Source organism: Plecotus auritus (assembly GCF_963455305.1).
Source record: "Plecotus auritus genome assembly, chromosome: 10".
Taxonomy (NCBI): Eukaryota; Metazoa; Chordata; class Mammalia; order Chiroptera; family Vespertilionidae; genus Plecotus; species Plecotus auritus.
The window spans coordinates 20,962,864-20,984,625 of record NC_137785.1 but is presented as its reverse complement, the minus strand read 5'-3'; the positions used below and the strand labels follow the sequence as shown (position 1 = coordinate 20,984,625).

General features: G+C 51.8%; 2 protein-coding genes across 2 annotated transcripts in view; one reads left to right on the top strand and one right to left on the bottom strand.

Moving 5' to 3' along the window:
* CMIP (c-Maf inducing protein) overlaps window positions 1-13,024 on the bottom strand; it is a 237,598-nt gene extending 224,574 nt beyond the window's left edge. Inside the window, exon 1 of the mRNA XM_080645754.1 lies at window positions 12,579-13,024. Within this exon, the coding sequence (XP_080501880.1) occupies window positions 12,579-12,878 (300 nt within the window). The 5' untranslated portion in view covers window positions 12,879-13,024. The remainder of the gene's footprint in view (window positions 1-12,578) is intronic.
* SNRPA (small nuclear ribonucleoprotein polypeptide A) overlaps window positions 1-21,762 on the top strand; it is a 752,186-nt gene that overhangs the window by 59,263 nt on the left and 671,161 nt on the right. The gene's annotated exons all lie outside the window — the stretch shown is intronic.

Below are 21,762 nucleotides of genomic sequence, written 5' to 3'. Positions count from 1 at the left end.
GGCTCTCAGCTCCACGCCACGCCACACAGAGATCAGGGCTCCTGCAGCCCCCCGCATACTTCCTGGTTACCGCCTCCGTGCCACTTTCCAAAGAAGCAAGGTGAAGGCGGGCAGGAGCTTGAGCTCCACGCTCGGCCCAGCCCATAGCCAGTGCCACTCTGTCCAGTAAAACCTCTCGGGGTAGGTGGGCTGTTAAATGAGCTACCACAGGGGTTCTCAATTGTGATGTTGCCCCCCCTCCAGGGGACACATGGCAATGTCTATGAGCAAAATATTTTTCTATTACAACTGAAGAAAGCAGTGTATGAACATCTAGTGGGCTGAGGCCAGGGATGCTGGTCAACATCCTACCCAGGGTGTTCCCCAATATCAATGGGGCCAAAGTTAAAACTCTTTGAGATAATGTATAAAAATGACTTAGCATTTATGAATAAGATCTCATCCCATGTATGTCATATGTACTCATCCATGAAAAAAGCATAGGTGGCTATTCCCGAAAACATTCATACGGGGATTTCTAGGTGGTAGGATTATGGGAGAATTTTTACTCCTTTAGTTTATGAGATCATCATTGTCCTGTGATTATTTGGGGTTTAATTTACTTGTGGAGGTGAAGAGCTAGTAGAGAAGACAACTGCCTGTATCCACCCCGCTGGGGAAGTACCATGCTGCGGGGAGCGAGCCCTCACTCCTGCTGGGGGTCTGGCAGGCTCCAGGGGCTGGTGGCCGCCACCAAGGCAGAGGGAAGAGGTGCTGTGCCAAAGCTCCAGGTGTGGGGCTGAATCACACAGCAGGCAGAGCATGGGGCATGCTCCTGGCGGACTCTGGACTTCACGTTCACTGTGGTCAAGTCATCACAGCCCGCTCTGACGGGCAGCTCCTCAGGGTCAGGCCGAGTCAGGCAAATAAACTGAGGTTCCCAGAAGCCAAGTTCATTACCCAAGATCAACAAAAGTGAGGAGCAAATCTCTGCTACAACTTTTCTAGAGATGGTTTTGCAGAAAAATGGCCAAACCCCCCAGCGTGAAACGCTCTGCTCTGTCCATACCTCCCTGTCCTACAAGGCCCTCCTCTCAGCGCAGAGCCAGCCCTGGCCACTTTGGGCCTTTCTGACCCTCTACTCTTAAGCCTTGCTTCCAGGCCACATGTGGTTATAGTATACTCTGGAGCCAGACGACTTGGGTTCAAATCCCAACTCCAGCATTATTAGCTGGGCAAGTAGTGACCTCTTCACTCTGGGCCTCAGTTTGCTCCTCTGTAAAATGGGAAAATGACATCTTACAGGGGCATCATGAGAATGAAACAAGCTCATCTACATGAAGGGCTCAGAATAGTAAGCACTGTGTTAGTGCTCGCTGTTGTTACCACCGCCTTGCTGGCAACTGTCCTTGCTGCCCAGGCTCCTGTGTCCCAGCCCTGGCCAGGAGGCATCCTGGCCTGTAGAGAAGAACGCTGGCTCTGGAGCCAGGTCGTCTGGGTTCATTGTGTAACCTGAAACTCCCAGAGCCTCCAGTTTCCCACCTGTATGTAAGCTGGAGCCTCAGGGGTTGGTGTGAAGATTAAATACACAAATATGCCCAAGGACTCAGCGTGGCTGGAGGAAATGACCACTATTGCCCTGCAGTCACCCCTGACCTGTCTGAACCCACAGGCTGACCCTACCTAGATCCCCAAGCCCGGTAGCCACCTAACTACTGGAACAGTTCAAACTCATTTTCCCAACCCCAAAGCAAGCCTCAGTCACAGGGTCACGAAATACAAGCCAATAAGAGCAACAAACAGACATCACATGTCTTTGCTCCCTTTTCCAACAGGGCCCCTGACACCGCACAGCTACCCGCCTCGAACCCCACTGCAGACACAAAGCACAGCACCACTCCGGCCCTGGGCCTTGGCCCCATGGTGCCACCTTCTGAAGAGCCCAAGAGCCAACTGGGCCTTCCCACAAGGCCTCCATCAAAGAAGGTTCCAGAAGGGGAGCCCTTTGAGCCAAAGCTCACAGTGGAGGTTTCAGGCCCGGGATTTGGCAAGTATCAGAGGCCTCTGGGGAAAGCTCATCAGGAGCTCCCCACTGGCTGGCCGGGCCCAACAGCCTCATGGCCACGGTACTGGGCCAGGACCTCTGGGGCCTGTGTCCACCCCAAGGTTGGCTATGTGTTCCAGGTGCCTGGCAATGCACAGGTCTACTGCACACACTCTCTCCTTTGGCCTCAGCAACCCTGGAGAAGGGAGTAGTGTGACATGCTTGGCACACGACGGGCCAGAGATATGCAGGGTTACAAGCAAGTGGCAGGTGGAGGTCTGGATGTGGCTCTTCCTTCTCCCCTTTCAACAGGAAGGACCTCCCAACTAGACACCTGCAAGAGCCTCATTCGTTCATTCCTTCCTTCATTCACCCATTCATTCAGCCAAAGAATATCTGCTGAAAGGGAGCCTCAGTGTCCCCATCTGTAAAATGGGGAGAGTAATAGGTTGTTGCAGGAATCACCTAGCACAGCTCCTAGAAAAAAAGGACACTCGTGAGTGGCTGCTGCAGTGGTCACCATTGTGACTAACAGCTGGCCTTGGTAACTCAGATCCCTGCACTGCCGAAGTTTCCATTCAGGGGCATCCCAGGCTCCCAGCTGCCAGCTGCTCCTTGTCCCTACACATCAAGACCAGGGTCCTCCTGACTCAAACATGCCTTGATGAGCCCAGCATTAACCTCACCTTGACTTATGGTGAAGCGATTCTACCTCCATCTTTATCTCCTACACTCTCTTATGGTGCCCAGGTGCCCACCGCTAGGGAGAATGTCACAGACCACCTGGAGCATGCCCAGTTGCTCTGGCCCCCTTCCTCTGATCACTGGTCTCCCTCTGCCATTCCCATCTCTGGCCCCATCTCTTCACATCTCAAACTATCTCTGTCTGTCCAGGTGTGTCTCTCCAATGAAGTCCTTCCTGAAACCACCTGCCCCCATAATAGCACCTTTTCCTCCCTCCAGACAGCAGACAAGGCATATGTACCCCAATGTAACTGTGAGCCTTTGGGGAGCAAAGATTATGTCTGACTTTGCAAGTGAAGCACCTGGGAGCACTCACTTTGTAAGCAGTCCAGTTGCAAGCCCAGTACCTGGGGTACTCACTTTATAAATGCAGTACCTGAGCCCTGACTGAGTAGGTCAGTTGGTTAGAGTGTTGTCCCAATACTTGCAGGTTCGATCCCGTCAGGGCACATACAAGAATCAACCAATGAATGCATAAATAAGTGTAACAACAAACTGATGTTTCTCTCTCTCTCTCCTTTCCTCTCTATGTCTCTAAAATCAATAAATAAAATAATAAATATACTTTTAAAAAGTAAAAATAAGTGCGGTATCTGGGAGCACTCATTCGCAAATACAGCGTACCTTGGAGCACCCCCTTTGCAAACGGAGTACCTGGGGAACTCCATTTGCACATACAGTATCTGTTACTCAATTCACAACCTAGTGCCTGGTGCTTACCCTTTACAAATACTTGGCATTCACTTTCCAACACCAGTTCCCTGAACTCACTTGACAAATTCACAAAGGAATGTCTGCCAAACATTGGCAAACACTAAACTGATAAGCCCTCTGATTTTCAATTAAGATGTTTCTGCAAGAGGCTGAAATCATTTATGTATATCCAACAAACGCACATACATCCATGGACACACATTCGAGCATGGAGCAGACCTGCCTTTGTCTCTGAACTCTACCTACTCCCAATCCAATCCTTCTTGTCTCCACTCCAGCATCTGCAAAATGGAGATAATAATACCTACCTCGTAGGACTGTATGGAAAATAAAGGAGCACTATGCCTGGCACGCAGCAGGTGGACAATAAATGTCATGGTAATCTGGAGTGCAGTGCTCCATCCCCTGCAAAAGATTCACTTATCCTATTCTATTCCCCACCGGAGAGAAGACTGCAAACTCTCCTGACCTGCCACCAAACTCAAACCCAGGAACCAGAAGAGACCATGTTGTTTGAATGCCCTTTCCTGTAGTTTGGAGACCTCCAGACCACTGTGGCATCACCCCTGTCCTCGGCGGGAGTTGTCATCAGGCCATGGTCTCCTTTGTCCTGGCACAGCTCACCCTGCCCCAGCCTCCAGGACACTGGGAGAGCTACAGGACTGAGCTGTGGCCAAGGGACCAGCCACACTCACAAATGGCTCTGCCTGGTGCTTGCTTCCTCTCCTCATCCCCCACTCAATGAGGCCCTACAGGGAGCAGAAACCCAGACTGGGAGGTGACATGAGCAAGCAAGACGTAAACGTGTTGCGTGAAGACAGCCAGCTGTGGGGGCTGGTTGTTACAGCAGTTAGCCTGCCCTGACTACACCCAGCCCCGTCCACACAGGTAGCGCCACTGTCCCGTTCGGTCCCACACCAGCACGTGCCAGCGATCAGACTCACTGGGCTGAATAGGGAGCCAAAACCAGAGGCAGTGGGCTCTCCCAGACTGTGTGCTCCCATTTGCAAACTGTGTGCTCCAAAAGCTTGGGACTGGCCCAGGACATCCAGGAAACTACTGCCAGCTCCAGTGTTATCTCCCCTCCTGATGACCCCATTTGAGCCAGCCCAGCCAGCCTCAGGGAAACATCAGCTGCCCTGCCTCAGTCCTCACGTCACCCTCCTGGGGACTGGAGAGTCCAGCTCTTCTGCTTCCCTCCAAAGTGAGTTTACTCAGCTAATCTGCTTATATGCTTCTGACAACCACTTGAAACTAAGAGAGCCAATGACAAAGGAAGGCACTGGAAGGTGCTGGGAGGCAGGAGTCCTGGGTGTGAGCCCCAGCCCTGCTGCTGAGTCATTTGTATGAGTGTTTGGGCAACACACTTCCCCTTACCCCCCCACCCCCGGAGGCAATTTCGATGGTCAGTGTGTTCTAGATCCTGGGACCCTTGCAATGGTAGGGACAAAAGGAGCTGGTTTTTAAAAGTTTTGCTGGGCTTTGTAATTTAAGAGTCTCTTAAAGCACTGCTCCAATGCTATTCTTCACTATTTACTGGGAGGGAGCTGGGTTAAACACACACACCCATCAGTAGCACTAGAATGAAAGCTCCATGGGACAGGGTGCTGCCTGTATACCCAGCACCTGGCACATTCTGGGTGCTCATGAGTATTTTTTAATAGATGCTCACAGCTCCTGGAAAGCAGGATAATGACGACTATAGAGCATTTATTCAGTACCAGCCACTTTAGTGTGTGATTTCTAAGTACCAGCCAACCTCAGGGCCTTTGCACTTGCCATTCTCTCTGCTTGGAATGCTCTCCCTCCAGATTATCGCCTTCTTCCCTTCCCTGACTACCATATGCAAAGCAACAAAGCTCCCAGTCCCCAAGCCCCAAACATGCCACCTGCCTGCCTGCTTTCTTTGCTCCAGGGCCCCTGTCACCCACCAGCAGTCAGACTCACATTTACTTGTTTAGTGGCTTACTGTCTGTCACCCACACCACCAACACAAGGTCCAGGAGAACAGGGACTGGTTTTCTTCAAAGTGTCTAGAACAGTGATATTTATCTGCCACGTTAATACTGAATGAACTGTCATGACTTACCTCACCTAAACCCTGAGGTCAATGCCAAAAGGAAGTTCCATAATCTGAACTTCACAGATAAGGACAGAGGGTTAGGAGACTGGCCCAAGGTCACCCACCAGCTAGGAAGTTGCAGGGGTGGGACCCTAGCTTGCTGATATGACCATTTCCCCCCTAGTGCACACCCCAGACGCTGGTATAAACCTTTCTGCACACCACAGGTACAAAGAAATGGTGACTAAACACAGGGACCAGCCCTAACTGGTTTGGCTCAGTGGATAGAGCATCGGCCTGCGGACTCAAGGGTCCCAGGTTCGATTCCGGTCAAGGGCATGTACCTTGGTTGCGGGCACATCCCCAGTAGGGGGTGTGCAGGAGGCAGCTGATTGATGTTTCTCTCTCATCGATGTTTCTAACTCTCTATCCCTCTCCCTTCCTCGCTATAAGAAAATCAATAAAATGTATAAAAAAAAAAAAAAAAGCCACACCAATATCCGCCTTTCAACAATGGGTGGATAACCAAACAGAAAATTTAATAAAGATATATTTCAACTGAATGACACTTTAAAAAAATAAATAAATAAAATAAAATAAATAAACACAGTGACCAATGTCAACACCAGAAATATTTTCTCTGCTGTCCCCTTTGCCTCAATATACACCGACACCTCCCCCATATACATGCACACACATGCACACACACGCACACACGCCTCATCACCCTCTGGTAGGACTCTGCTAATGTCAGCAAAGTTTCCTTTCCAACGCATCTGGCCTCACTCACTGCCCTGTTGAATGCACTAGGTGCCCTATCACCAGAGCCAAGAGCTGGGAAAAGGCATTCTCACTTCCTCCCTTTCTCTACCCCAGGGCCACTCGGGCTTGGCTTCCATCCTGGGGAAGCAGGAAGTCTGGAGACAAAAATGATGCTCTCAGGTGGAGCAGGAAACAGCTGTCCTGGGCTATGCAGACCCTTGTCCTTGGGGTAGAGGTCAATATGACTGGTCAGAGCCCCCCTGCTCACTTGTATTCAGCTCCTGGCGGGGCCAGGTAGCCAGACCCTCCAAGGGGGCTCCCTGACCAGTGACATTCAGCCAGACTGAAGCATGACTCCAGGCAGCAGTGATCTCAGACGAGGCACTCTGAGGGAGGGTCAGCTTGCCCTTGCAAATCAACTCTGGGACTAAATATTTTAACACCCACCAAAAAAGTAAGCAAAAAACATTCAAATTATCAAAACAGAAACAACAACTCAACTGAATAAAAATGGAAAGTTTAAAATAGAAAATGATTGGGACTGATCTAAATGCCCAGCAGCAGGGAATGGTCTGCCTACATTATTGTAGTGCCCCTCTACAATGGAGCACTATGCATCCGTGAAAAAGAACAGGGCAGTTGCATATGCACAGATCTAGAATAACCTCCAAAATACATTGTCCAATGAGAAACAATGGCTTGGGTCTGTGTGTAAATGCCAAAATGGTCAGCAAGGATACACAGGAATGGGTAACGGGGCTTGCTTAGGAGAACTAGGAGCTGTGGGGACATGAAATAAGAATGACGCTTCGTTTTTCCTTAAATGCCTTGTTGTACTCTCTGAATTTATTTGATGTGTGCATCACTGTTTCAATTTTCAAAAAAAGAAAAGAGTTATGTGGTGTGTTTTTTAAAGACACTAGACTGTGCCCCCTGAGGAATTTTTCTTCAACTGCTTTCAACAATTTCTTGCCTCCATGCATACCAGATCTGCTCAATAGCCCTAACTTTCCCAAATGCACTGCTCATCTCAAGAGACTTTTCTCTGGAGACTGCCCGTTTTTAAATAGCAATAACCCCTTCCACTTGTGCAGTTTCACACAAGCTCTCTCAGGGCAATTAGGAAAACATGAATTGGAATACTGGCCTCTTGTCACACCCCTACTCTATGCTGATCATCCTACTAGGTCCGTGGTCGGCAAACTGCGGCTCTTTGGCCCCTTGAGTGTGGCTCTTCCACAAAATACCACGGCCTGGGCGAGTCTATTTTGAAGAAGTGGCATTAGAAGAAGTTTAAGTTTAAAAATTTTGGCTCTCAAAAGAAATTTCAATCGTTGTACTGTTGATATTTGGCTCTGTTGACTAAGAGTTTGCTGACCACTGTTCTAGGTGCTAAACTGAATTCTTTCTAATCCTTATGGCAACCCTGTCAATGAGGTAGCATTGTCCCGCCCTCCAGAAGAAGAAGCAGCAAGGCCCAGCAAGGGAAAGCTTGTGCCAAAAGTCACACAGCCAGGAAGTCATAACCTCAGAATCCAGACCCAGGGTCAAGGGACCGCAAGCCCGGAGTTTGCTCTGCCCCATGGTGGAGGCTCCCTAAACCATTAGGCTGCCTCACTTAATCTCACTGAATCCTTTAATCAAAGGCATAACTCGGCTATCTCACAGATCCATTCTGCCAAAACACCAAGGGGCACCACCCACATGGCTAGGCCTGGAGGGAGACTGCATTTTTCCCCGAGACAGCTTTGGTCATGTGGCCACCAGGCTCCCCCTAGCCTTGCTGGGCACAGTGCCCCAGAAATGCCCTCCCTCTCTCACTGCCACATGAGTCAGCGGGCCCTGTGGAGAAGCCACCTGTGGGCCATGGAGCCCAAGCCGGAGGCACACATCCGCCTCGCTCACCTCCATCGCCAGCTCGGCAGCAAAGCCCAGCCACAAGCGATGAAACCCCTTCCACCTGGACTGGCACAATTTTGCCCGTGGCCAGAAAGGGCATCTCAGATTGCACCAGGCGAGTGAATGGCAGCATCAAAACATACTCCCTCCTTAAAATGCACTTATTTACCACAGCCTGGGGAAGGCAGGCCACATTTGTTGTTTACAGAGAATTTAGATTGTTTTCTCCTCCGTCTCTGCCCCTCCCCTCCACCATCTTCAATCAGACAAGTTATCCAGAAATAAATTTGATATATTCAAAAATCTTGTGACAAATGGCAATGAAAATAAAAATTCCTTGTGTTTACTAACTGCCACAATAAACATCACATAAATTAAAGGCGGGAAGCGGTGCATGATACAAAGTGAAAAAAGTCAACAAACGTGCGCGCGCGCACACACACACACACACGCAGACGTGTCCCCATGGGACACAAACTTTAATTCTCGAGTGGAAATCACACCGTTGGGATGAACTCTCCGATCCGCAGTAGACACCTAGATGCTTAGGAACTGCAAGTTCAGAAGAAGGCTCTCCCCACGGAAACATCGGACTAAAGGAACCTAATGAGAATTAAGGTGACTTCTTGCCTCCATGCATACCAGATCAACCACTGTTCCTCTCCGTGACAAGAAGGCCAGAAACATTTCAATCAGAGCAGCAGAGTGGTGAGAATTTAAAAACAAGTCGATGATGAATTAAGGCCTGAGAATAAAGAACACTGCTGTCACCTGTGCCCCCATCCCTGTTGGGTCAATGAATAAAAGACTTTTCAGACCGGATCCACCACGAGATGCCATGTGATGCGTGCACAAAATTAGGTGAAATAGAATGTAAGCAGCGTGTTTGTACTTCTTCGGTGCAGAGGAAACAAAGCACACAGACAAAGCCCTCTTCCAGTGGACAAACATGTCTAGCAGGTGATCAAATTCAACCTAGACACACAATAGCAAAATGGATTCTGGTCTCTCTGGACCTGGCTGCTTATGCAGAATGCCTGGCCGTCGGCTCCGACCGACAGCCACCACGAAGCCCCAGGGAAGCCCAGGGACTGGGAAGTCTGGATGCAAAAGGGGAATGAGGCGCCAGGGCCAGGCCACAGCCCGGGCAAGCGGGCCCTTCCCCCACAAGGTGTGGTCATGTGTACCCCAGGGAAGGTGTGGATGCCTCCCAATCACCCCCACACGTCAGCCAGGTCACTGTCGCCTTTGTGTTTCCTTCTTTGTTTATGAGCTTTCTGGATCCAAAGTCTCAAGCACAAAGTGCATCAGGCCCGGCACTGTCACAGGCCACGTCAGGCACACTGTTGGCTCTGCGAGGATTTAATCAGTAACTGGCCCAGGAGACAGGCACAGGGCAAGCGCCAACCTGACCCCACACAAGGCAAAGTTTACAGCCAGGCCAGGGAGTGAGGCTGCCAGTCCCTGGGGCCCCGTCTGAGCCCATCTCCCCAGCAGGGACTCAAGAGAGGTCCACCTGAGGGGCGAACCCAGCAGGAACTGCCACCCAGGTGGGCCTGGGAGCCCCATAGGCTTCCACCCTGCTCGAGACAGCTGTGATCCTGGTCTTTACCTCTGACAACAATCCAATTTATTGGATCAGTGTAGACAGACTCCAAAGACAATTTGGGCAAAAGAAGGTATTTAGTTTGTTTATTCATTTGGATCCAGATCAATCACTCACTCTTGTTCCTGAAGCCCACACAATTAACCATGTAATTACCCAACGGTTCTGAGTTGAGCTGTATATACCGATGATATACATTTCAAGAAAGGATATGAAACATACTTGATGTATTGGCAGCTTGAGACTGGGCAAGAGACACTACAAAGCCACAGGGTTTCACAGGGCTTGCTGTAGTGAACTGCACTCAAATTCACCTTTGTTTCATTTGGGCTAATATTTCTCAATAGAGTGCTTGGGCCGCACTATAAAATGCAGACAGATTACATAACGCCCAGGCCTCAGAAAAACCCCTCGGGGCTGCTTTGTTTCCTAGGGCCTGGACACCAACCAGGTGTCTCAGGATGAGGCAAGGTCCCCAGTAGCAGTGCCAACCCCACCTCTGCCCTGGAGGCAGCCGCTCGACTAGGCCTGCCTCAGCAGCCCCCCTCCATGCTCACAGGCCCTGGCACAGAGCCATGTACTCCCCTGGAGCCCCCCATGGGGAGATTTAAGGATACCCCTGCCCTACCCAAGGGCCTTGGTAATGACAGGCAGAGGAAGGGGAATTATGCCAGTTCATTGGACACTTGCTCAGAGTTTCTCCTTCCACATTTCCCAACGCCAGAGCAAGGCTCTGCTGAGACAAATCTTGTCCCACGGTTAGTGCTCAGTCCCCAGTCCTGAAAACCACAGCTCCTCTCCAGAAAGGCCTAAGCTACCAAAGTGCCACCCACCTTGGCTGGTGAAGGTGGGGCCAGGGCCTCTTTCTGGCTGCCCGGCTACAGCCTTTCCTCCTTTCCTCTCTCGCTCACGTATACATCTTGAGCAATCAGAGGTAAGTCTTGGGCCTTGAGCCTCCAAAGCTGACTTCCCCAAGACTGTGGCCAGCAGCAGTGGAGGACACACTCCTGGCTCAGCTTGTCCTTCCACAGAGGGTCACTGTGCCTCTCAACCATTTCTCCACACACACACACACACACACACACACACTCCCCTTCACTTTGAGGGGTGGCAGAAAAAAATAAAGCGCCCCCCCCCACCCCCCGCCATGAGCCAGGGGACAATTCTGAAGCCAGATTTGGAAGCTCCAGGTAGGTCCCAGGCAAAGAACTACTGAGGACACTAGTTCCTCCCCAATCTGAAATGGTGTGTGAGGGCAAATTTTCCAAGACTTTCCCTCCATCAAATGAAAAGCCAAACGCTAAGCCCTGTGGTTCTTAAACATGCATGAGCCTGAAATTGGGCCTGGGCCGCTTCTCCACAGCCAGTGATCCACCCTGAGAAAGCAGCCTTTGCAGACATTGCACCAACGTGCCCACAGGAAAGAAAAAATAGGTGTTCTCAGCACGTAGGACCCAAAATTCAGAATAAAAGTCCTCATGTGCTTCAAGGCTCTCAGGAGGGGGAAGTTGTTTCGAGGAGTAAGGTTTCTTCTGCTAACTTTTCCCCCTCCCCATTCCTTGGAGCATGTGTCACAGGCTGTGACACACTGCCAAGGGAACATGGATGCCGGGGAAATGTCTACACACGCTACACGTTTGTGACATGCCATGTAAGCGACACCCTGTTTCCTGGCTGGGTTTTCTTGGCACAGGTGTGAGCAGGCGGTGGATTCTGCCCCCCCTCCCCTTTAGTAAACAGGCTCACAGTGGCCCCAGGGGGGAGTGTGCATTCTGGGGAAGACCTGTCACCTCTCCATAGAGGAAGGAACCCTCTCAGCAAGGCTCAGGCCCAAGCAGATCTGGTGCTTTAAACTGTCCTTGTTTCTAAACACAAAGCATCCTGTTCAGGCTCCTGCCCGCCACCCCCGCCCTGCGACCCCACCACAGCTCTCTCTCCACCTTGCAGATTTGATTTCAGAAACAGATCAATGACTTCTCTTCTCCCTCTCACCCAGCTGACCCAGTCCCAACCACATATTTAAAAACAATAACAGTAACAAAATAAAACCCCCAGTATGGAAATACACGTCTACACACACTTCACAGACAATGCAAGACCAGAGCCCCACAAGTCAGCTTCCACACTAGAACTTGACCCTCAGCCCTGGGTGGGGAGGAGATAGTCCCGGACCCCTGCCCCCTCCCCCTCCACTTCCAGCCTCCCAATGTGCCAAAGAGATTTTTCAGAAAGGGAAGCACCCAGTTTTGCCTGCCAGCCCGGGCAGGAAAAAGAATAAAAGATGGGTACAGCAAAGATAGGAATTGGTTTCTGGAAATTCTTTGGGTTTGGGGGTTTTGAGGTTGTTGGGGGTTTGGGGTTTGGGGGGAGTGTTTTATTTTTTGGTTGGTTTTTTTTTCCCCGTCCACCGCAGGCTTTCAGAAAGGGAACCCTCACCACCATCAGGGCCCAGCCGGTCTATCCCACGGTCCCACCCGTAAGAAACCCAAGCGCTGGGCCTGAGGTCCCCAAATGCTCTGCCTGGGGTGGGCCAGATCCACTCCAGAATTCTAAGGGTCTCCCCGAACCGCCGGCCGGGCAGAGCTTCGGATTCCACAACCCAGCGCCGAGCCCAGGCCAGGAGCGGGGGGGCCGGGTTCTCCCCGCCCCTGACGCCCCCTGGTGCGCGGCAGGCCCCGGGCTCCTGGTGCAGCCGTGGGAGGGGGCGCCCTGCGGTCCCGAGGGGAGGCGCGGGGGTGCAGGCGCGCGGCCACGCGGAGCGGACTCACCGTGGCGGACGCCAGGCTGTTGTCGGCCAGCGTTAGGTGGTGCGGCTCCCAGCGCCTCAGGAATTTCGAGGTGAGGATCTTGCTGAGAAAGGTCCGCGGGTGCCGGATGACACAGACCTGGATGTCGCCCTCCTGCAGCAGTTTGTACCTCATCCCGTTGCACAGGAGAAGGGCCCGGCGGCAGGGCACAGCGCCCATCTTCGTGCCCTCGGGGGCCGGCACGTCGCCCCCCAGCAGCGGCTTGGTCTCCTCGATCTGCCGGGGGTCGCCGCCGCCGCCCGAGCTGCTGGTCAGATCCATGGCCGGCCGGGCCGGGGAGGGGGCCGGGGGCGGGGAAAGGGGCTGTCCCGGCAGCGGGGCGGCAGGGCCCCCGGTCGGCGGCCCGCACCCCCCCACCGCTCAGGAAGGTGGGGGGGTGTGGGGCTGGGGGCGCCCGCAGGGGAGGGGCCGGCGGGAGGCGGCTGGCGCGGCGGCGCGGTCCTTCCTGCGGAGCTCGGCTTCCTCCTAGCTCGTCGGGTGCATGCTCGCGCGGCCGGACCGGCGGGGCGGCGGGCGGGCGGGGAGCGGCAGCGCCGGGGGCCGGCGGCGGCGGCGGCGAGCGGGGGCCGCGCGGCGGGCGTGTCTCGGCCCCGCCGCCCGCTCGTGTGTACAGTACGTGTGTCTGGGCGGCCGTCCGCGGGCGAGTGTGCGGCGGGGGCCGCGGGGGCCGGCTCTGTTGAGAGATTGCAGAAGCCGCTCGGCGCCCGCGCGATTGGTCCCCGCGGGGTCATGTGCCCGCCCCTCTGACGTCAATGGCGGCAACGGCGGCGGCCGCGGCTTCGGCCTCTCGCAGGCGGAGTCGGGCCGGGCGGGGACGCGAGGGGCCGAGGCGCGGCCCGACGGGAGGGGCGGCCCCTGGGGAGGGGGCTGCGGCAAGCCAGCCCCAGCCGGTCCCGCCCGCCCCGCCCGGAATGGGAGGGGGCTGGGGCCGCGGGGGCGGGGCGCGTGACGTCACGCCCAGCCGCGCCCCCGCAGGTGCCCGGGCTGGTGCGGAGCCGCGAGGCCCACGGGCGGGACCTGATCCGGGACCAGCCGTGGTCCCCGCACCCCACGCTCCCCATCCCGGCGGCCCCGGTCGGAAACGTCAACGCCCGGAAACATGTCAACGCCCCGAAACATGTCACCGCGGACGGCCAAGGTGCGGCCAGGTGCAAACCCGAGGGACCGGGGCGGGGCCGGGCTGGGCTGGGCTGGACTAGGCCGGGCCAGGCCAAAGGGTTGGGGGCTGGACCGCCTGACCTCTGACACCCCCTCCACAGCTCAGGCTGCACATCTGGCTGGCCAGATGGGGCCATAAAACAGGGATGTTTCCTGGCATTGAAAATGCCCCCTCAATTATCTGGATAATGAGCCCACACTGCCCGTGTCAGCCCAGGGCCTTTCCCAGATGTCTACCAGCCTTGGCCTTTTGGGTTCAGAGCTGCCTTCGGAGAGGGTACAGGCTCGCCAACCCCCTCCTTTTTTCTGCCCCTGGAGTCTGACCCCTTCTAGGAACCTACACAACAAAGCCCCCCCCCAAAGGTACTGGACTGCCCCCTCCTCCTCCTGCACCCAGTAACTCCAGCTTCTTTACCTCTCCCCTCAGACTGGGACCTGGCCATTCATCTCTGCTTCACCCGCGGGGGAGCAACTCCTACTGGAAGAGCTTTGTGGAATGAACCGCAGTGTCACTCAGGACTAGAACAGAAATGAAACCGTTCCCTTTCTGCCATCAGGAGACACCTAAGGCCACCCAGCAAATGCTCCCCTCCCTCAGGCTTTCTCATGTCCACACGCTTCTGCAGTTAATACCTTCAAAACCCCCAGATTTTTGCCTTTTTGTTAAGTGAAGGTGCCCTGCAGTGAACACATGGGTGTGTGAGCGTGTGTTGAATCTTATCATGAATGCCGCAGTTTATCCACAGAGCCCCTGTGGTGGGATTATCTCCTCCCCATTCTCTCCCAGAACAGACAAGATGGAGGGGCTCCCCCTGAGCCTGGGTTGGGGAAGGGAGTGGAAGGCAGGGCCCAGTCCCTCACAGAAATGACTCAAAGGTTCAGGCTGCCCAGGAGATGGGCAGAGCTGTTCCTCCTGGTGCATGCTGAGGGAGGCACAATTTAGTAAGAAAGTGAGGTATTCAGCATCTCCCCACAATTTGCTGGCATTTCATTCAAGCTCTAAGCTTCAACAGCCTTGAGAAAACCATCAAACAAGAAAAGGGGCAAACCTGAGCCCCCACCTCATGCTGTAGGTGTGGGTGCAAGGGATGGTTGTGACCAAGCCCCTCCCCCCCAAAATCATTAAGGGATGGGTTTATTGAGCTCCTGCTCTGTGCTGTCGTAGGAGTAATTCCTATAATAGCCACAGTATCCTAAGCACTTCCAAGGTGCTACTAGTTGTACATGCATGCACCTTTCCTTTGTCACAGCAACCTTAGGACATAGCTGCTATTGCCATCCTCTCTTGCAGATGAGGGTACAGAGAGGCTGAGCTACTTGCACAGGCTCACGTAGATAGTCAGGATTGACCCAGGTATGGAGATCAGATAAAGGATGATAAAGACAATGACCAACCACACTTGAGCTCCAGGAACAGAGAGGGAACACATAACCCAGCAGGTGCTGGGGTACATGTCCTGACTTCAGGAGGTCTTTAGGAATCAGGTAAAGAGGAGAAAGGTGCTGGGCAGGGCGGGGCGGGGGGGGGGGGGAGAGAAGGCTTTGGTCACATACAAAGGTGGAATGGCACATACAAAGAGGTGGGAGGATGCTTGGCCTGTGCAGGAAACCAGCTGGTTTGCTAAGGCACACAGGGTACCCTGGGAATGCAGGGCAAAGGCCTTAGAGAGTTGAGAGTATTGAATTCAATCAGTCATCTTTAAATAATTGTTTTAAAATATGCTTTTATTGATTGCAGAGAGAGGAGAGATAGAAACATCAATGATGAGAGATAATTATTGATCGGCTGCCTCCTGCATGCCCCCTACTAAGGATTGAGCCCTCAACCCCAGGCATATGCCCTGACTGGGAATCGAACTGTGACTTCCTGGTTCATGGGTTGGTGCTCAACCACTGAGCAACACTGGCCGGTCTAAATTATTGTTAAGTTTTAATTTGAAAGCAGTGACATGGAGCCCCCAAGATGCTGTAAGAAGAAAAGCTCTTTGGGGAAGAAATCAGGAGTTCCTGGTTGACAGCAGAGCTGGCTCAGGGCCCGCACGGGGTCAGGGCTCAACAGACAATGACTGATGGTCACACTCACCTATTTCCTGGTACTTCAAAATGTGCCGACTGTAGGACCATGTCAGTAAGCTGAGACAAAATGAGATGGGATGTTATTAGTGTTCAGTTGGCGATAGTTGAGTCCCCAGCCTCCTAGACTGGGATTCATGTAACTCATTGCAGAGCCCCTCGCTCCCACTATTCCAGGTTCCTGACCTAGAAATAAATCTGAGTCCAGCTGTCAGATTCCATCAGAAGCCCCCTCCCCACGGGACCCCAACCTCTGTAGGAGACACAAGGCCATCAAGTCTCTATGGATGGATATGTATCCAAGTCATCTTCAATGCCATGGGAATCCAGACTCTCAAAAAAGAAATGGCCCCAGCCCCTTAGAGCTCACCTTCCTGGCATTGAACTTGAGGAGTTTGCGGAGCAGCAGAGAAGACACTGAAGTTCACAAACCTTTCACTCTCCTTGAGCTCCCATAGGCCAGTTTATTCAACAAGGTCACCAGACAAACCTGTCCTTTTCTGCATTCTTTGCTGGCGTTCCCTCCTTGTTTGAGCTCACTGCATCACTTGAGTTCAGCAACCACTAGGGGTTCACCCCTGGGCCACATTGGCAGAGAACCTACGCTATGTCAAGTGCCGTGCTGGGAGCTGGGGTTGTAGTGACCAGGCAGTAAACTGCCCTCATGAGCTCACATCTCAATTCCCACATCCCTGAAGTCTCCCCCTGAGCTAACTCAGAGGGGAAAGACAGACCTGCTGCCTTGCTGCCCTGCTGCCCACAGAGGAATCTGATAAAGTGGGGGAGGGGAGCATTGTGGATGGCCAGCCCAAGGAGAGGGCCACCTGAGCACCCTCTTCTAGCATCCCTGCCCTTTCGGCAGACACACCACACATGGGTGTCATCCTCCTCAGAGTGGTCTCTAGTGGAGACCCTCACCAGCCTTTCTCCGCTCCCTCCTTGCCCCGCCCAACACGAAATGGTGCAGGAACCCAACTGTACCCTCCAAAAGGGCAGGGTTCATTCCAGTTTGGCCCATCATTGTGTCCAGTGGTGTGCTGGTAAATGTTTAACAATCAGCGTGTTGAAAAAAAAGGAAAGCCCTGATTCACAGCATTTGACAATTTCCAGGTTATAAATATTCCTACTGTGGCCAATTCCAAGCTACCAACATGCATGCCTGGACGTGGAGTTGGAAAGAGCTGGGCCCCATTAGAGAGTATTTCCGCCCTACAGACAGCAGGCCGGGGGACAGCGAACAGTGGCGGGAGGGCCAGATTCAGCTCCTGGCCCGCAGAGCCTGAAACACTTACTCTCTGGCCCTCGTACAGAAGAAGCTTGGCGACCCCTGCAATAGACATAAATAACCTCCAGGACAGAGACACTAGTAAAACATAGAAGAATAATTAGGAAGTGATGCGTTTTATTACCTTTTAAAAAATATAATTTATTTCATGGTAACTGTAATTTATTCTTGTTTAATGGCTCTTTGACAACCAGCTTGCAAGCTTCCTGAAGAAGGAACAGTCGGCTCTCAGGAGCCAGTAGAGGTTAGTTAGCTCCAGCATGCCACTACCTGTTTCCCTACGGCCTGGCCCCGGGTGGTTATCTGCTGAATGGTTGGAAATCTAACTGCAATGCCAAGGGTCTTAAGCACTAGGCAACATTGCCCTGACCCTTCAGTCTTCCGTTCCATTCCATTAAACACCTCTTAGCACCTGCTGAGTGCAGGGACTTCATTGAGTGCTACAGATCCAGATGACACAACATCTTCTCCTCTTCGAGCGCAGAGTTAGGGTCGGGGGGACCAGACACCCTCTCCCCGCAAAAATCACCGCCCTCCCCCCCCAAAAAAACCCAAAAGCATGCCAAGAAGAAAATAACCTCTTCCCTTTTCCAACTGTGTATATCTTCGCTTGGTTTCCTATAAAGTGGGGTCCTAGCAGTACCTTTTTCCAGAGTTGAAGAAATTGAGGTAAGCGATGCCAAGACCACAGCCTGGCCCAGAGCGAGCACTTGGAATAAGCTTCGGCTGTTTCACGTCACCTCCGTCATTTTAGAACCCATGTTTATGCAGCCTTGGATATGGACCCTCCAGCTAGTCCACTTCTCTGGCCTTTCCCCGTGCACACTCCCGATCAACATCTCGACAGGGCTTCCAACCTTCACGCTACTGACATTTGGCACTAGATAATTCTTGGTGGCAGGCAGCTGACCTGGGCATTGAAGGACATTTAGCAGCATCCCGGCCTCTCTCCACAGATATGAGTGTCATCCCTAATTTGTGACAACCAAATTGTCCCAGACTTTGCCACGTGTCACCTGGGAGCCCAAACCGCTGCTGGTTAGATACCCGCATTTGAAGGAAGATGTTTCCCCGCCCTCGGTGGGTCCAGGCTGCTCCCCAGCCATCCTGTGGGCTGCAGTCTGGGGGAGATGATATTGCTCACACTCATGCAACAACACATTCCTCCTCAGACGCCACTTCTGAGTGTGATAAAGCACACTCACCTCCAGCTTTATCAGACTGTCCAGGGACAAGCAAGATGGAAAAAGGTACAACCTCTTTTAAGTCCTGTTTTTGGAGCCTATTTAACGACAGGAGGCCACACTTGTTTTAAAATGCCAAGCACCAAAAGCAGGTGACAACATTGTTTGTTCTCAAGTGGTCCCAATTTCACAGCTACTCATGGAGCTATTGCTTTGGGGGAACTCTCTGGAAGCTCTGTCTGAAAACTCCGTCTCGAAATTACCTCAGCTAGGAAATCATTCCCGAACCTCACGTTTACCAGGCATGAGACACCACCATAATGGAACACACGCTCTGTACTAATGGCATCTGATGTGCTGGTCACGTCGTAAAATGTGCTACTCTTTAAAGAGAGAAGTTGTGTTTTTATCCTAAAGTTGATGAACATCTTCCTCTTCTGAGCTGAGGTGAAGTCAGTGCATTTTCTAGGCTCATCAGCAGGGAGGGGGGCGGGGCGGGAGCCCTATTCTATTCATCAGCCTGCGAAGCGGGTAGCTGAGAGATCACTGTGCCACTCACCAACCTGCTCTGGTTTCGGGAGCAAGAGAACACATTAAAGGAACATGAAGTACCACCCTCTCCCCCTTTCTGTCTCATTTTCACCAGATGATTAAGTCTGAGGTTAATTTTTTTTTAAGTATTACAAAGAATTGGTAGTTTATCTGGAACTAATATTTCTTACACACAGCCGATTGATTAAGTTACATGCATGCACCAAACCCTGAATAGCGGTTAGATCTGGATAACCAAGATCAAAGTAACCAAGGCAAGATCAAGAGTTTGTCTAAAATCCCACAGCAGGAGAGTGGAATTACAGGTCATCCCTCCCCCACCCACCCCCCACTTTTAAACCAATGTTATTGAAGTATAATTTACATGAAGTAAAGTGTGCCCATTTTTAAAGAACAAGTTGACAAGTGATGAACGTACACACCCATGTAACTGCCACTGTAATCAAGATATTGGTATAGAACATTCCCACACCCCAATAGTTTCTTCCAGACCCAGCACCCCCTGATCTGCTGCTGTCACTATAGATGGTTCTTACTCCTCCTTGAACTTCATACAAATAGAATCAAATGCTGGGTACTTTTGCCCTGGCCCAGTGGCTCTGTTAGTTGGAGCAACATCCCATACACCAAAAAGGTTGTGGGTTCAATTCCCCGTCAGGGCCCATACCTAGGTGGCAGGTTCCATCTGGGAGGCAACTAGTCAATGTTTCTCTCTCCCTCTCTCTCTCCACGCCCCCTTCTCTTGCCCCACCCGCTTCCTCTCTCTAAAATCAGTAAACATATCCTCGGGTAAAGATTTAAAAAAAAAAAAAAGTTGTGTACTTTTGGGGGTCTGAGTTCTTTGACTGTACATAACAGTTTTCGAGATGTATCCATGTGGGTGCTGACTAATAGATCCAACATGGGTGTAACCCTGTTTGGGTAAATTTGGTGTTCTTTTTTATGCCACCCCCAAAGTTTCTACAATGAGCATGTATTGATTTGTTTTAATTTTTTTAAAAAAGATCAATGCCATTCATTGTTTAAAAATTCACAGGGACTTAATGAAGAGCCCAAATGCCAAGCTGCTGCCGACTCATAAGAACGATGCCTGGCACAGCCACACGGAGGACTGAAGGCCATGGATCACATTTAAAAAAATAAAAACCACTGTGTTTTTCAGATTAATTGCATCTCTCTCCCACACCAGCCTTTGCAGTGAGCTGCTCAAATTGACCAATTTAAATGTGACCTCCTTTCTTCTCCTCCATCCACTCTGAGTCAGTTGCTAAGAAGCAATGAAAGGAAGTGTGTGTGGGGTTGGGGAACGTGTGGGGAACATGAAGCTCTTCTGAAACTTACCCTCACCTCCCTTTGCATCGGCCACTTCAGACAACCTTCAGATGGGCAAGGGTGATGAATGGCCCCACCCCATTTCATAGATTAGGAAACTGAGGCAAAACCAAGGGTTTGTCTAAGATCTTACAGCAGGAGAGTGGAAAGATGCTACCCAGCAGCCCCAGGTAGGATGTCGAAGAGCTTGAAGGCACGAACTTTGGATTTAGATCCCAGTTGTCCACCTTCCTTAGCTGGGTTACACTCCCTAAATCACTTAACCTCTCTGAACCTCAATCTCTTTATCCAAGAAGCAGAGATCCAATCGTGATATTCCCAATGGAGCTAATGAGATAATGCATGGAAAGTGCTCAGAACAAGGCTTAGGAAGAAGTCGGTGCTCAATGAGTGGTAGGAAAAAATGGTTTCTCAACTCCTGGTCTCTTCTTTCTTCAACCACAGCACAGAACAAACCAATTGCAGCCTGCCTGAGCTGAAGGGAAAGGAGTGGACATTATCCTGTAACTCCAGGAAAATCAGTCTCACAGATGCAGAGAAATGAGAAGGCAGGCCCCAGCGTCCAGGTGTCGGCCAAGACACCTTGGTTGCAACAGAAACCAATTAGAGTACCTTCAACAAAGAGTGGAGCTGGGTCAGAAGGAGGCACGGTTACCTCACCAGCGCTCCAAGGGCATTGAGGTGTCCAGGATTCAGAAAGGGCCAGAAACCAGGGACCCAGGGGCCTTCTCTCTGCTTCATGTGTCTGCCTCTCTCTGCATCATCCTTCCCCACATCCTGGCTTTCTCTGTGATGTCACTTCAGCACGACAGAGGTGGCCATTTGAGAGACCAGCCGAGCTCAAACTAGGCTATATTTGGCCCAGTTCCAAGGGAAGGACTTGGTTGGCTCAGCTTGGGGCAGATGCCCAACCTAGCCAGTATCCAGTCCAAGTTATACAAATATGGCAACCATTCCCTAGAGGTGAGAAGTGGGTCATTGGGAGGGGCAGGCCCCCCATGAAATATCTTCTTACAAATAATAACTACTTCTTTCCTTGTGTTCCCCAACATTGTGAGTTTCTTTATTAATAATAAGAGCCAATGTCCACCAAGGGCTTACTGTGTGCCAGTCACTGGTGTAAGCACTTTGCATATGTTAACTCCTTTAAATTAGTCCTCACAAAATCGTTATGACTTTATTTTGCCCATTGTACAAATGAGAAAACTGGGGTGTAGAGAGGTTAAACAATTTGCCTAGGATCCCACTTGAACTTAGCCAATCTGGCACCAGATCCACTCTCTCCTGGTCGCCAGGCTGTGTTGCTTTATTTTAGCCCCAATCATGCATTTTTAAAAAATATTTTAATTGATTTTTAGAGAGAGAAGAACAGAGAGGGAAAGAGAGAAACATCGATGTGAGAGAGAAACATCTGCCTCCTGCACATACCCAACCGGGAACTGAGCCCACAACTGGGCACGTGCCCTGACCAGGAAGGAAACCAGCAACCTTTCAGGGCATAGGACAACGCCCAACCAACTGAGCCACACTGGCCAGGGCCCAATCATGCATTTTATATTTC